Genomic DNA, 15,162 nt, shown 5'->3' with positions numbered 1-15,162 from the left:
GCCATTCCACTGACGTCCACCACCACCGCCGACATCGTGAGGGCGTTCATCGGTACCTGGGTCGCTCGGTTCGGCGTCCCCTCCGACATGACGTCGGATAGAGGCCCGCAGTTCACCTCTGATCTGTGGGCCGCCATCGCCCGAAACCTCGGGGTGGCCGTTCACCGCACCATGGCTTACCACCCCCAAGCCAATGGACTGTGCGAGCGATTCCACAGGTCCATGAAGGCGTCCCTCCACGCCAGCCTCGAGGACGAGGCTTGGATCGACCGCCTCCCGTGGGTGCTACTTGGCCTATGCTCCACGGTCAAGGAAGACCTGCAAGCCTCGGCGGCGGAACTCATGTACGGCCAGCCGCTGCGCGTACCCGGAGAGTTCCTGCCCACCGCCATGACTCCCTGGTCAGCTGACCAGCAACGCCGCGCTTTCGCCAACCGAGCACAACAGTTCGCTCCGGTACCCACCGGCCGGCACGGCGAACCAGCAACCCGCGTACCACCTAGCCTGCACATGGCCAAATTTGTTTTCGTGCGCCATGACGCCCACCGAGGACCTCTACGGCCCCCATACGACGGACCCTACAAGGTACTCCAGATGGGGAACAAGTTCTTCCTCCTCGACGTGGGCGGCAGAACTGACAAGGTGTCGGTCGACCGGCTCAAGCTGGCACACCTAGAGCCCGATGAACCCGTTCAAGTGGGCCAACCCCCACCGCGGGGCAGACCGCCTAAGAGCCCGATGCGTCCGACCGCCCCGCTCCCGACACCAACCGCCAAGAGCCGTTCCGGCCATGCCACCAAGCCACCACGCCAGTTCGTACACTCCCTACTAGCGGATTCTGGGGGGAGCTGTGTGGCGTACCGATCACAGAACGGACACAATCCGCTTTCCGGTCCGTAGACTATAAATCAGGCGTCATGCCTTTAAGAAGGATCACACCTTTAAGAAACTCGATCTGCAACATAGTTAAGCCCAGAGCGGGGGAGGAGCAGTCGAAGCTGTGCACTGATAAAAGAGAGTTGTACTTTGTGTAGTCTCTGACTCCATTTTGTGTTCAGCATGCAGCCTCAACAATTAAACCTTTTCTGTTGAACCTCTCCGAGTTCAGTATTTTTTGTTCGGAGTACGTAGACTCCTACAATGTCATCATTGCTGCTGCATTTAAGGTCTGCAAGAAGCCTTGCTTCTTCTGCAAACTGCCAACCTTTTGGCCTTTGCAGTGAGAGGGACCTGGAGGCAGAATGAGCAGCAGGAGACCTAAGTCTGCTCCCAGATTTGATGACGTCGCCCTGCAAGCTTTGGTGGAGGGAGCAAGAGCTAGTAAGGAGGTGCTCTTCCCTTCTTCAGGGATGAAGAAGCCTCCCTAGCAAACGAAGGCTGTATGGGTCCAGGTGGCCCAGGAGGTGAAGTCATTGTCCCTCATCTGCAGAACGTGGCTTCAGTGCAGGAAGAGATTTCATGACCTTCTGCGCACTGGAAAAGTGAGTATGACTTTACCATCACCCTCAATCTGATCCCCATTGCCTCTCCTCACCAGCACTCAGCTTTAGCAATCTCTTCTTCCACATCCCACTTGACACTGACATCCCTGCACCCTTACCCATTCCCTCTCTCTCTATGGTCACATTCACCTAACTATTTGACTATGCAGCCCTCACACTCCCTAAAACTGTGATGCTATGAAAACAACTTACAAAACACAGGGAGAGCCCTTGGTCTTGCCAACTCACTCCATCTTTGTCTCCTTCTAAGCATCTATGCTATGGATTCTCTACACTCACTCCTTCATTCTCACTCAAATACCACTTGTCTCCCTCATTGCAGGAAAAGAGAGCCCACAATAAGAGGGAAAGAGTGAGGACAGGAGGAGGGCCACCCTCAGTAGCCCATCTCACCCCTTGGGAGGAGGCGGTCCTGGAGATTGTGGGACTGGAGGACGATGCGCAAGTGGGGGATGGACAGACGGGTGCATCAGAGAAAGCTGGTGACAGATAAGTTTTTCATCTCTCTCATTGACATTGCATGAGTCGCTGATGATGATTCTGAAGCTCTAACAGATAGACTTATGATCATCTGCAAGATGCAATGTGCATGTAACCTTGGCCTCACATCTTTGACTCTTTCCTTTACTCCCCCACAGGACCATCACAAGCACCCGTCCCCACTATCGAGGAGGAACATCCTGAGTCTCCAGACTCCTCAGAGGAAGCAGCAACCACAGCAGAATTCAGTCAACCCAGCACCAGCGCAGACACTCACACCTTGGTGGGTCCATCGCGAGATAGAGTAGTGCTGTCACCTGGTGTATCCCAGCTCACAAGTGAGCATCAGTAGATTGTGAAGACAGGGACAGCAGTGGAGAGTCCTAGTCGGAGGGCGCAGGACTCTCCCAGCTCGGCTCAGCTGCATGTTGACCCTCTGCCTCTGGGTCCATCCACAAGAACAGCGGTGCTGGAACTCCAGGAACAGGTGCAGGAGTCTCTGGCAGGTTTTGTCTCCAGGGTCGCTGTGAGTGTGGAGCGAATGAACGCAGCATCACGGAAAGAATGGCAACCTCTGTGGAAAGGCTGGCTACGGCCATGGAGGCAGTAAGTCGCCAGAGTGAGGAAAATGTGGTGAGTGTTCAGAATAGACTGACATCTCTGGAGGAGCGATGGTCAGCTATTGAACAGAGAAACCAGAGCTTCATGGAAGTCCTTCTGAATAGGACTGCCAGTGCAGATACAGGTCCCCATGGCCCCCCTGATGTGCAGCAAGGTGCTCTCAAGCCACTTGCAAGCGCTGAGGGGGACCTGACCCATGAGAGGGAAGTTGGTGGCAGACATCAAGGAAGTGGGGGCTCCTCTCCAAGTGCTCACATTTCCATGCCACTGCAGAGCCCTCGGTCAGAGCCCCACCAGAGTCCCCACCCAACTGAGATCGGCGTCTCAACCTCTGCACAGCCGCAGGAGCAGCAGACTGTTGATGAGCCCTCACAGGTTCGCAACCTCAGAGGACGCCCGCCAATGGTGTCGAGACAGGAGCAGCAAGAAAGTGAGCAAACATAGAAACATAGAAGATAGGAGCAGGAGTAGGCCATTCGGTCCCTCGAGCCTGCTCCGCTATTCAATGAGATCATGGCTAATCATCCAAATTCAGTACCCTGTCCCTGCCTTCTCCCCATATCCCTTAATCCCCTTAGCCTTAAGAAATATATCCAACTCCTTCTTGAATTTATTTAATGAACTGGCCTCCACTGCCCTCTGTGGCAGAGAATTCCACAGGTTCACCACTCTCTGGGTGAAGAAATTCCTCCTCATCTCAGTCCTAAATGGCTTACCCCTTATCCTTAGACTATGACCCCTAGTTCTGGAATCCCCGGCCATTGGGAACATCCTTCCTGCATCTAGTCTATCCAGGCCTGACAGAATTTTATAGGTTTCGATGAGACCCCCTCTCAATCTTCTAAACTCCAGTGAGTACAAGCCCAATCGACACAATCTCTCCTCATACGTCATTCCTGCCATCCCAGGTATCAGCCTAGTGAATCTTCGCTGCACTCCTTCCATGGCAAGAACATCCTTCCTCAGATAAGGCGACCAAAACTGCACACAATACTCAAGGTGCGGTCTCACCAAGGCCCTGTACAACTGCAGCAAGACATCCTTGTTCCTGTACTCGAACCCTCTGATACGAAGGCCAACATACCATTTGCCGTCTTAACCGCCTGCTGCACCTGCATGCTTACCTTCAGCGATTGGTGCACAAGAACACCCAGGTCTCATTACACTTCCCCTTCTCCCAATCTATTGCCATTCAAATAATAATCTGCTTTCCGGTTTTTGCCACCAAAGTGGATAACCTCACATTTATCCACATTATCGTGCATTTGCCATGTTTCTGCCCAATCACGCAACCTGTCCAAATCGTACTGGAGTTTCACGACATCCTCCTCACAGCATACCCTCCCACCCAGCTTTGTGTCATCTGCAAATTTGGAGATACTACATCCAATTCCCTCGTCCAGATCAATATATATTGTAAACAGCTGGGGTCCTAGGACTGATCCTTGCGGTACCCCACTAGTCACTGCCTGCCACTTGGAAAATGACCCATTTATTCCAACTCTTTGCTTTCTATCTGCCAACCAGGGCCTCCACATCTGCTGAAGCCACAGGGGAAGCACCACGTAGGAGCACGCGTAAGAGAAAGATACTGCACAAATAGTCACAAGGGTAGTCAATTGGGTGACATGTTGGGTTTATTTTTTATATGCCATCAGTTGGTTATTGTAAATTAAAATTCTGATGGCAACTGTTGCTGTTGTGGCATGTGTCATTTCGCAAATGGGACTTCCACATTCAGGGCTTAGGATTATTTGCAATTGTCAGTATGGTGGGCAGAGTGCTAGGAATCCTTTGGTTCTTGGCCATTGTTGATGCTCTGGTAAGAAGCTGCGAGGCAAAAGTGCTTGATTGGCTAGGTTACGCAAATCTGGCCAAGATGAGTGCGTTCCTTGCATCCCGGGCAGCAATGTGGTCGCGCTGGCACCTTCTGGCCTGTGCAGCTTCAGGTGGCTGAGCATCAGCTTGTCGCTCCTGTTCTTGCTGCTGCTGTTGATGGTGCTGTTGTTCATGGTTCTGCTGCTGCCACGGCTGGTCTTCATCCGAATCTGATGTCCAGGAGGAAAGGAAATAAATGGTTTCCTTGCTTCTGGTATATGCCTCAGTTGAGGAAGCGCTCAGTCCAGGTGGGGAGAGAGGTTTCCCAGGAGGTCACACTGGTGATGGGTGTCAGGCTCCAAAGTTCCACAGCTATGGTTATGCCTGCTAAAAGTTCCTCCAGACCTGAGACAACAAAGTCCTGCCACCTGCAAATGATAACTGATCAAATCTCGTATTTAATGGTGGAGCTGCAATCCAATTGTGCTCCCGCCAGGTTTCATCATCGTGTTTCAGAAGAGACGTGAATCACATGGGAAACGTGTTAAAATCGGAAAGGCCTCTCAAAATGGGATTATAGAGGCAATTTAGTGGTTGTTAAGGGCCTTAAGGGCCTATCCCGCCTCCAAGAGGCGGGACGGTGACAGAATCAGAAACCATGCATTTGGGAAAATTGCTTGGAGGTGGGATGGAGGCAGGGTCGGGCCCACCCGCCAGCCACTTTTTGCAATTTTAACATCCCACACGCCTCCATTCCCGCCTCCTCGGGCCTAGCAAAATCCAGCCCTTGGTTTCTGCACCCCGGGTTAGGAAGGAGAAAATCAGGCCAGGCCTCCCACTCCTGATTACTATTCAGTGATCCCTACTAGAGATGTATTTATGTGAACATTAGGTGAGGACCAGACTGTTTGGAAATAATTCAAGAGCAGCTGAGAGGAGGGGAAATAATATCATAAAAGAAAAGTGAGATTACATTGCACAAATATAGAATGGAATTAACTCAGGATAGAATGGCTCCCTAGTCATAGGGAACAGAACTACAGAACTCTCACCACAGGTGTAATTTTATATGAAAGATTTGCTCCCTTGCAGTATCTATCAATTTTAAATCACAATTTTTTAGTGAAATTGTCAGTTTTAGCTATTGGATTCAAATATAACAATGTATTTTATTAAAGTCTTTATTGAACCAGAACTTTCTTCAGTTCAACACTGGCAATATCAAAGTCATCCTGTTCAGTTTCTGAGTGAAATTGTGTGCCTCAGGCACTGATTCTATATTACTACCCGGCTGCCTGCTCAGGCTAGGCTCCTGTTACCCAGCATATCAGTTTCACAATCCTTGTCCTCATCTTCAAATCGCTCCACCGTGTCATTCCTCGCTATTGCTACAATCTTCTCCAAGCCCGACATCGCAGCACGTAACTTTGCGTTTTCTAATTCTGGTGTACTAGGCATCCACTTCCTTCCTCATTCCCCTCTCCCGATCTGTGGCAGAGCTTTTTGCACCACAGCCCTGTACTCTGGAACTCCCTCCCTAAATCTCTTTGTGACCCTTTTCACCGCCTTCAAAATCCTTCTCTTCTACCGTGGCTTAGGTCTCTTCTCCTTGATTGCCTCCTAACACAGCTCTACCTTTAAAGTGCCTTGGCATGTTTTGGTACATATTGTAAGTTATACAAATGCATTTTTTTATTGTTAGTCCTTTTTTTTCGCTCTCCACTTTTCTGTTGATTTGCTCCCCTCTTTCACTGAAGGCATTAACTCCTTGGTGGGACATGACTTTATGGGTGCTGGCCACCTCCAGTAACTCCCCAGATGGTGTTTATTATTGAATTAGCCTTGGTGTGATTGTTAGCTGGCTATTTGACAGTAATGGGTATTTCCTCACTTTACACACACTTCCAGAAGTGGTTTCTGCATTGCAATCAAGACCAGAAACCCAGACCAATTTTCTGGAGCCAGCGGCGAGTTCGGGACCCGTCACCGACCCTGGCCGCACCAGACTCGCAGAGGTAGAGGAAATCGTGGCCTTTGTTTCACTAAGTGCAATTTAAAATCACAAAACTTTCCGATCATTTCAATAAACATTAACCTGCATTGGGAAAGAGGCACCTTTCACTGAAACATTTGCAACTAAGGTTGAAAATTAATTTGCTGCAAAAATTATAAGTGGACCAACACACACAATTGCAGAGTACAATCACAAACAGCAAGTGATCTGAATAGTGCATAAAAATAGGTTTTATTTCACAGCTGTGATACAGAAAGAAGTTAAATATTTGCAGAAGAAATGACAAAATTGCAACATCTTGGCACCTCAACAGCAATTTTGAAATTTAAGAATCCAGCTGCAACTTCTGAACAATTTCTCAAAGTTCTCTTCCGATGATGCCCTAAGATAACAGATAGGAATATAGCGATGGCAAAACATGTTTAAATTCCTTTTTAAAATAGTACCTCAATGAATTAGCCTCGGAATTATTCCTTCCATCAGATTGTAGATTCTAGTGATTAAAAGTTGTGCTTGGAGGCATGCAATATTTTCAAAACTGGCATCTTAGCACAAGGCTTCCAAAAAACTGAAATCATGTCTAAGGGGAACTGCTGGTCCCTAATATGAATGTTGTATAATGGACCCGAATGAAAAAAGTCCATATTCTTTTCTACTTTTTCTTATTGGAATACATTAAAGATGCACACCCATAAGATTATTATGTTTAAAAAGTGTGATTGTTTCCCTTGTAAGGATTGGACTGCCAGTAAACTCATGAGCACAGTCTCTGCTGTATGAATAATGCATATGTCTTTATGGAAGATCAATAGGAGAGAGCAGAGAATAAAATAATCCAACAATTCTTCTTGAGGAGCACACAGCAGAATATCTCAAGCAAATGTTTCAATAGAAATTTGGCAGTCAACCATTCAATCAGACACAATGATAGAATGTTCTGGTTTGTCAGTCCTGGTGCAGATCGGTTTGATTATCCAAACATCTACAACCCTGTCAAATCCTATTCCAAAGTTTGCGGAAATGCTGCACCAAATGATTACTGGGATTAGCTCCATCATTCCAAAGTTTCCTCCAGGCCAATGCCTAGCAACAGAAAGCCCAGAATACAAGAAAAAAGATGCAATGGGTTCTGATTGAAGTTCATCTAATGTCAGAGTTTTAACATTATCTTAAAACAAAATAATATATCTGCGTAGAGTGTGCGACTGTGGTACACCACAATTCCTCATCCTCAAGTGTCCTGCGTCTGGAGTGGGTCTAGTGTTAACTTGGAACATTCATCACTTTCTCTGTATGAAGAAACAAATATGAATAGGTATCCTTGTTGAGATACCGCGGCAAACGTGGGAGTCGAGACCAGAGCTATTGAAAACACAACTGTTTTATTCTAACCACATGGCAAACAGGAACTAGAAAAGCCCGTGCATCCACTTAAATACTTCCCAGACAGGAAGTGCTCCCGGCAGCCTGTCCCTGCGGGAAACAAGTTGCTGGAGGAAAGGGCCCCCGGCTGGGGGCTTCTGCTTAGACTGTCTGTGCCGCCGTGAGCGGATTATGTCCAGTGGTGGCGTGTCGCCACAGAGCTCCCCCCAGAATCTGCTTAGGAGGAGTGGACGAGTCGTGACGGTGGTCTAATGGTTCTGCCGCAGCGGCTCTGAGTGGTCGCCGGTCTAGTTGGTTGGGTCGGGCGGTTCGCCGCCGGCTGTGCTGGCTTGCCGGGGGGACGGCCTCTAGTTGGAGGCTGGGCCACGGGGACCTGTTCCCCTGGTTCTGTGTGTGCTGGTTTCAGCCGGTCGATGGAGACTGTGTCGACCCTGTCGCCGAGTCGCAGCTTGAAGACCTTGTCCCCGGTTTGTAGTACCTCGTACGGTCCGTCGTACGGGGGTCACAGGGGCCCGCGGTGAGCGTCGTGTCACACGAAGACGAAGCGCGCCTGCTGTAAATTTGGCGGGACGTGAGGTGCGAGTTCGCCGTGTCGGTTGACCGGAAGTGGGGCGAACTGCTGAGCGGAAGAGAAAGAGTTGAGCCGCTGCTGTTCGGCCGACCAAGGCTTGTTAGGCTCCGGGAGGAATTCGCCTGGGACGCGCAGCGGTTGTCCGTAGACTAACTCCGCTGCCGAGGACTGGAGGTCTTCCTTGACCGCGGTGCGTAGGCCGAGTAGCACCCACGGTAGGTGGTCAGTCCAGGTACTGTCCTGCAGGCCGGCGTGGAGTGAGGCCTTGAGTGACCTGTGGAAGCGTTCACAAAGCCCGTTGGCCTGCGGGTGGTATGCCGTGGTGCGGTGGAGCGTCACCCCGAGGTTGCGTGCTGTGGCCGTCCAGAGTTCGGAGGTGAACTGGGCGCCTCTGTCGGAGGTTATGTCGGCCGGTACGCCGAACCTCGCAACCCAGGTGTTAACGAACGCCCTGGCGATGTCGGCTGTGGTGGTGGAGGTCAGCGGCACTGCCTCAGGCCAGCGTGTGTAGCGGTCGACCATCGTGAGGAGATAAGTTTGGCCCTGCGATGGCGGCAGGGGACCGACGATGTCGACGTGTATGTGGTCGAAGCGGCGGCTGGGTACCTCGAAGTCTCCCAGGGGTGCTTTGGTGTGCAGCTGTACCTTAGCCCGTTGGCAGGCGAGGCAGGAGGTGGCCCAAGTCCGAACATCTCTGCTGAGGCCGCGCCAGACGAAGCGCTTGGAGAGGAGTTTGACGGATGCGTGGGAACCTGGGTGAGAGAGCCCGTGGAGCGCGTCGAAAACGCGGCGGCGCCAGGTCTCAGGGACGACCGGCCTGGGTTGGCTGAGTGAGACGTCGCAAGTGACTGCCGTGGCTTCGGGCCCGTGCGCGACCTTGGCTAGGCGTAGCCCTGGCAGGCTGGTAGCCGCCGAGAGGAGGTCTGGGTCTGTGAGCTGGGCCGCTGCTAGTTGTGCGTAGTCGACCGCGAGGTGATTCGCACAGACGGCGGGACGGGAAAGGCAGTCGGCGACCACGTTGTCTCTACCGGAGACGTGCTGGATGTCCGTAGTAAACTCGGACACGGCCGCGAGCTGGCGTTGCTGCCTAGCGGACCAGGGTTCGGTGTGCTTGGCCATCGCGTACGTGAGTGGCTTGTGGTCCACATACGCGGTGAAGTGGCGGCCTTCCAGGAGGAACCTGAAATGGCGGACCGACAGGTGGAGCGCGAGAAGCTCGCGGTCGAAAGTGGAGTATTTGACCTCCGGGGGGCGCAGTTGGCGGCTGTAGAAGGCAAGTGGCTGCCACGCGCCATTGACCCACTGCTCGAACACGGCCCCGACCGCGTGGTCGGAGGTGTCTGTGGTGAGCACGACCCGGGCATCGGCCTTCGGGTGCGCGAGCAGAGTGGTGTCGGCGAGCGCGTTTTTGGTGGCGTCGAAGGCGGCTGCCGTGTCAGTGGTCCAGGCTACGTCCATCTTGCCGGATTTTCCTCGGAGGGAGTCGTATAGGGGCTTCATGAGGGCTGCAGCTCTGGGAATGAACCTGTTGTAGAAGTTCACCATCCCGAGGAATTCTTGGAGGCCCTTGATGGTTGTGGGGCGGGGAAATTGCTGGACGGCCTGCACCTTGTTGGGCAGGGGGACGGCCCCAGCGGGGGTGATGTGGTGACCGAGAAAATCGATCTCGGTGAGGCCGAATTGGCACTTCGCCGGGCTGAGGATGAGCCCGTGTTGGGCTAGGCGCCCGAACAGGATGCGAAGGTGTTCGAGGTGTTCCTGTTTGGAGGAGCTGGCCACGAGAATGTCGTCTAGATAGACGAATAGGAAGTTCAGGTCCCGGAGGACTGAGTCCATAAGGCGCTGGAAAGCCTGTGCTGCATTCTTGAGGCCGAAGGGCATCCTCAGGAACTCGAACAGGCCGAATGGGGTGATGACGGCCGTTTTGGGGATGTCCGCGGGGTGTACGGGGACTTGGTGGTAACCGCGCACCAGGTCGACTTTGGAAAAGACGGTTCGTCCGGCCAATCGGGCCGAGAAGTCCTGGATGTGTGGCACCGGGTATCGATCGGGGGTGGTGGCGTCGTTGAGGCGGCGGTAGTCCCCGCAAGGGCGCCAGCCTCCGCCGGGCTTGGGGGCGATGTGGAGGGGCGAGGCCCAAGGGCTGCTGGAGCGGCGAATGATGCCGAGTTGTTCCATGGTGGCGAACTCGGCCCGCGCGATTTCCAGCTTGGCCGGGTTGAGTCTGTGGGCGTGGGCAGAAACTGGGGGGGCCGGTGGTGGGGATATAGTGTTCCACACCGTGCTTTGCGGCTTTGGCCGAAAAGGTCGGGTTAGTGAGGGCGGGAAACTCAGCTAGGAGTGCCGAGTAGTCGTCCGTGGCGTTGGTGAGGCAGTAGGTCGTCAGGCCGGCCGAACGGGCCGGGGTAAAGGCGCCGGGGATGGGGGCCATAGTGTTGATGTCGACGAGGCGGTGCCTCGGAATGTCGACGAGGAGGCCGTGGGCGCGTAGGAAGTCGGCGCCGATGAGTGGGCAGAGGACCTTGGCTGTGAGGAACTCCCAGCGGTAGCGGCGGCCCGCGAGGTCGAGCGTGACCATGCGGGTGCCATATGTGCGGATGGCAGAGCCATTGGCTACAGCCAGTGTGATACCCCGTGTGCCGCGTTGGATCTCGAGGGTGGAGGTGGGGGTGATGCTGTGCTGGGCCCCTGTGTCGCACAGGAATTGGCGGTTGGTTCTGTCGTCAGTGACGTACAGTAGGGGCTCCTTCTGCCCCACGGCCATCGCGGGGGCCGGTGCGGGGGGGGGTTTTGAAGGTACACGGCGGCGTGTGACTATCTGCGGCCGTGACTTGCAGGACCATGACGCAAACCTCGAAAAATTCCTCCGCACTGCCCAACTCCTGAACCTGACATATAACAAGGAGAAGTGCATATTCCGCACAAACCGCCTCGCCATCCTTGGCTGTGTTGTGGAACACGGAGTCATCGGCCCCGACCGGATGCATCCCCTTATGGAACTCCCACTGCCCCAAGGCCCTGAAGAGGTGCCTAGGGTTTTTCTCCTATTATGCCCAGTGGGTCCCCTACTATGCGGACAAGGCCCGTCCGCTGATCAAGTCCACCTCTTTTCCCTTGACGGCAGAGGCCCGCTTAGCCTTCCACCGTATCAAGGAAGACATTGCCAAAGCCACCATGCACGCAGTGGACGAATCCATCCCCTTCCAGGTGGAAAGCGACGCGTCCGACTTTGCCCTGGCCGCTACCCTCAATCAGGCGGGGAGACCCGTGGCCTTCTTTTCACGAACCCTCCAAGGCCCGGAGACCAGACACTCCGCTGTTGAGAAGGAGGCCCAGGCGATTGTGGAGGCTGTGCGTCATTGGAGGCACTACCTGGCCGGAAAACGATTTACCCTGCTCACTGACCAACGTTCAGTTGCTTTCATGTTTAACAACAAGCAGAGGGGCAAAATCAAAAATGACAAGATCTTGAGGTGGAGAATCGAACTTTCCACCTACAATTACGAGATCTTGTACCGGCCCGGGAAGCTCAATGAACCCCCGGATGCGCTATCGCGTGGCACCTGCGCCAGCACGCAGATCGATAGACTGCGGGCCCTCCACAATGACCTCTGCCACCCGGGGGTCACCAGGTTCTTCCACTTCATCAAGGCCCGCAACCTGCCTTACTCTAATGAGGAGGTCAGGACCATGACCAGGAACTGCCAAGTCTGCGCTGAGTGCAAACCGCACTTTTATAGACCAGACAGGGCCCACCTGATAAAAGCCACTCGCCCCTTCGAGCGCCTGAGCGTTGATTTTAAAGGGCCTCTCCCCTCCTCCGACCGCAATGTGTACTTCCTCAATATTATTGATGAGTACTCCCGTTTCCCGTTCGCCATCCCCTGCCCGGACATGACCAATGCCACGGTCATTAAATGTCTGAACGACCTCTTCACCCTGTTCGGTTTCCCCAGCTATATCCATAGCGACCGGGGCTCATCGTTTATGAGCGACGAACTCCGTCAGTACCTGCTAACTAGGGGTATTGCCACAAGCAGGACCACCAGTTACAACCCCCGGGGGAACGGACAGGTGGAAAGAGAAAATGCGACAGTTTGGAAGGCCGCCCTGCTAGCCTTAAAGTCTAGGGGCCTTCCAACCTCCCGCTGGCAGGATGTGCTGCCCGATGCGCTCCACTCTATTCGGTCACTGCTCTGCACTGCCACTAACGCCACCCCTCATGAGAAAATGTTTGTCTTCCCAAGGAAGTCCACATCGGGGACATCGCTACCGCCATGGCTGACGTCCCCAGGGCCGGTCCTACTGAGAAGGCACATGAGGACCCATAAAACGGACCCCCTGGTCGAGAGGGTCGACCTCCTCCACGCCAACCCCCAGTACACTTACATTGCATACCCGGACGGGCGGGAGGACACAGTCTCCATAAGAGACCTTGCACCCTCGGGGGCCGCAGTAACCCACTACTCACTACCACCCCCCCCACGATCCGATATCCAGCCCCAGCAGACGGCAGGCCTGGGCCCAGCGACCTGCTCGACATCTACGAGGACGACACGCCTGTGCCACAGCCTACGCGGGACTCGACGCCGGAAGCTCCACTACCCCTGCCGTCGCCACGCGGATCACAGCGGCAGACAAGACCTCCGGAGAGACTCCAATACACTAACTTTTAATACACTTCACCCCGCCGGACTCAATTTTAAACAAGGGGTGAATGTGGTAAACCACTGTTTGTATTCTACTGTGTACATGCCTGGACATGCCTCGGCTGACTCCTCCCACAAGTCCTAGTATAAAGGTGACTGCTCCCCAGCCCCTTTGTATTCTGGACCGGTCGACCACTCGAGGCAGACCTTCATTCCTTTGTTAATAAAAGCCTTTAGTTACTCTCTTAACTCTCAGTCTTTTATGAGTAATTGATAGCGCATCAAAAGTTAATGCAGTAAAAGAGGACAAATGGATGATCCCACTGCAGATAAATGGAGCATTAGTTACATTGAAACTGGACACTGGGGCAAAAGCAAACTTAATCAGTATGAGTGACATTAACAATATGAAAGAAAAGCCCAAAATACAGAAAAAGTCAGTACTACTGAAGGACTATAATGGACAGAAAATAGATAGCTTAGGTGTATGCAGACTTAAAGTGACAGTCAAAGACAAAGTGCATCATCTCATGTTTTCTGTTGTGGCTGAAAGACTTGATTCGATACTAGGTGACAAAGCTTGTGAAGACTTAGAACTGGTCAAGAGAGTCTACCATATAAACTGTGCCATAAGCAGACCAGATGACTCAGGTGATGAAGCAGAGAGCCCATCAAGGATGAAAAGGCCAAAGGGTATCCATGTCTTCAAAAAGCCTAGTTTCTCCAAGAAGAAAGAAAAAGACTTCAAGGTCAAAGAGAAGCCAAAGGAAGAAAAGCACAAAGAGGAAAAACACAAGGAGAAAAAGTCCAAAGATATAACCGCAGCAGATGTTGTTTAGCAGTGGAAAGAGAAAAAGAAGAAGCCTGCACCAGAGCAGGAAGCAGTTCCGGTGGATACTCCTTCTTCCCTCAGGCCAATCTTTGGTGTTCCATTAGCCGAGGCTGCTGAGAGGACTATGCTGTATGATGGGATCCAGCTGCCAGCAGTTTTTCGAGAGTGCATTGACTACATTGAGAGTTATGGCATGAAGAGTGAAGGAAACACTGAAACCCTCTCCAAGCAAAGATCGCAAGGAGACCTCGATCTATACAAGAGCAGATTGATGACAATGCCGCAACTGCATCTTGTCATTCACCGCCAGAACAATCTCATGAAGACACATCAGACTTACCCGTGTTGAGAAGATCCACACGTGAAGTAAAAGAGCCTGATAGACTTAATCTTTGAGTACAATGTAAAGCTTTGAAAATGTGTTGACTGTTTTGAAAATGTTTATGTTTATAGAGCACTAACAAAAGTGTTACTGATATTATCTTTATTGTTTTCTTGAAAGTTGATTGATATTGATTTTGTTAAACCTCAAAGAAAGGGGGATGTAGTGATCAATAGCATGTCATTCTATAGTGGACACTAGGTGGAGCCGTAGAGCTGTATATAGCTGTATGTATAAGACTACACTACCCAGCTATATATTATATTAAGACTACATTACCCATGAGGCTAGGCTACCCACAAGGCAGCAGTCAAGAGGGAAGCCTCTACAAGATGCTGTACAAGTCCACATGTGCTCAATAAAAGTAGCTAGCAAAAGCTAGCTGTGTTCATAATAAGAATGTCTATTTATTAATGAACATAACAGGACCCACCGATCAGGGGCATTTTTGACATCTTTGCCTCTCAGTTCATTAAGGGATGCAATCTTTAAAGAAAATGGTTGGCCTTTGGGATCAATTAGCTTCTGCTAACTGTAACGCTCTCCTGCATGTCTCACCTCTAATAAATGATGACATTATTTTATTAGGTCAGGTACTTTACCCAACTGATTATCTTCTTTATTGATCCCAGCTTCAGTTCCTTGCTTATTGATCCTTTGCAACTCACCTCCGTCTTCACTTTGATCCTCTTCAAGTTGCTTTCTTTTCTCAGTATTGCTTTGTTCTCCTGCGAAGGTTTGCTGTGATTCTACATGAACACAAAAAAACACTGTAATCATTGTAAACCTGTAGTCTAATGGACCAGGACCTGCAGTTATAATGCTATTGGCCAATAATGAAATAATTCACAGGCATTCAGTAGAGCACAATGCAACTGCAGCCAAGGAGAGATAATATAATTGCTCAGAT

General features: G+C 51.8%; 1 protein-coding gene and 1 pseudogene across 3 annotated transcripts in view; one reads left to right on the top strand and one right to left on the bottom strand.

Moving 5' to 3' along the window:
- Positions 1-15,162, top strand: part of LOC147106753 (natural cytotoxicity triggering receptor 3 ligand 1-like) — a 744,151-nt pseudogene that overhangs the window by 219,636 nt on the left and 509,353 nt on the right.
- Positions 14,705-15,162, bottom strand: part of LOC147106758 (uncharacterized) — a 141,492-nt gene continuing 141,034 nt past the window's right edge. For 2 of the 3 annotated variants that reach the window (XM_086007847.1, XM_086007845.1), the window contains one exon: positions 14,706-15,001. In XM_086007847.1, coding sequence (XP_085863973.1) covers positions 14,829-15,001 — 173 coding nt within the window. In that variant the 3' untranslated portion in view covers positions 14,706-14,828. Of the gene's footprint in view, positions 15,002-15,162 lie in introns of all 3 variants that reach the window. The other variant, XM_086007844.1, reaches the window with a different exon arrangement.

The sequence above is a fragment of the Somniosus microcephalus genome, chromosome 15 (assembly GCF_052327205.1).
Source record: "Somniosus microcephalus isolate GS21.2 chromosome 15, FLI_Smic_1.0, whole genome shotgun sequence".
Lineage (NCBI taxonomy): Eukaryota > Metazoa > Chordata > Chondrichthyes > Squaliformes > Somniosidae > Somniosus > Somniosus microcephalus.
Note: the sequence above shows the minus strand (reverse complement) of the source record. Positions and strands in the feature narration are given on the sequence as shown.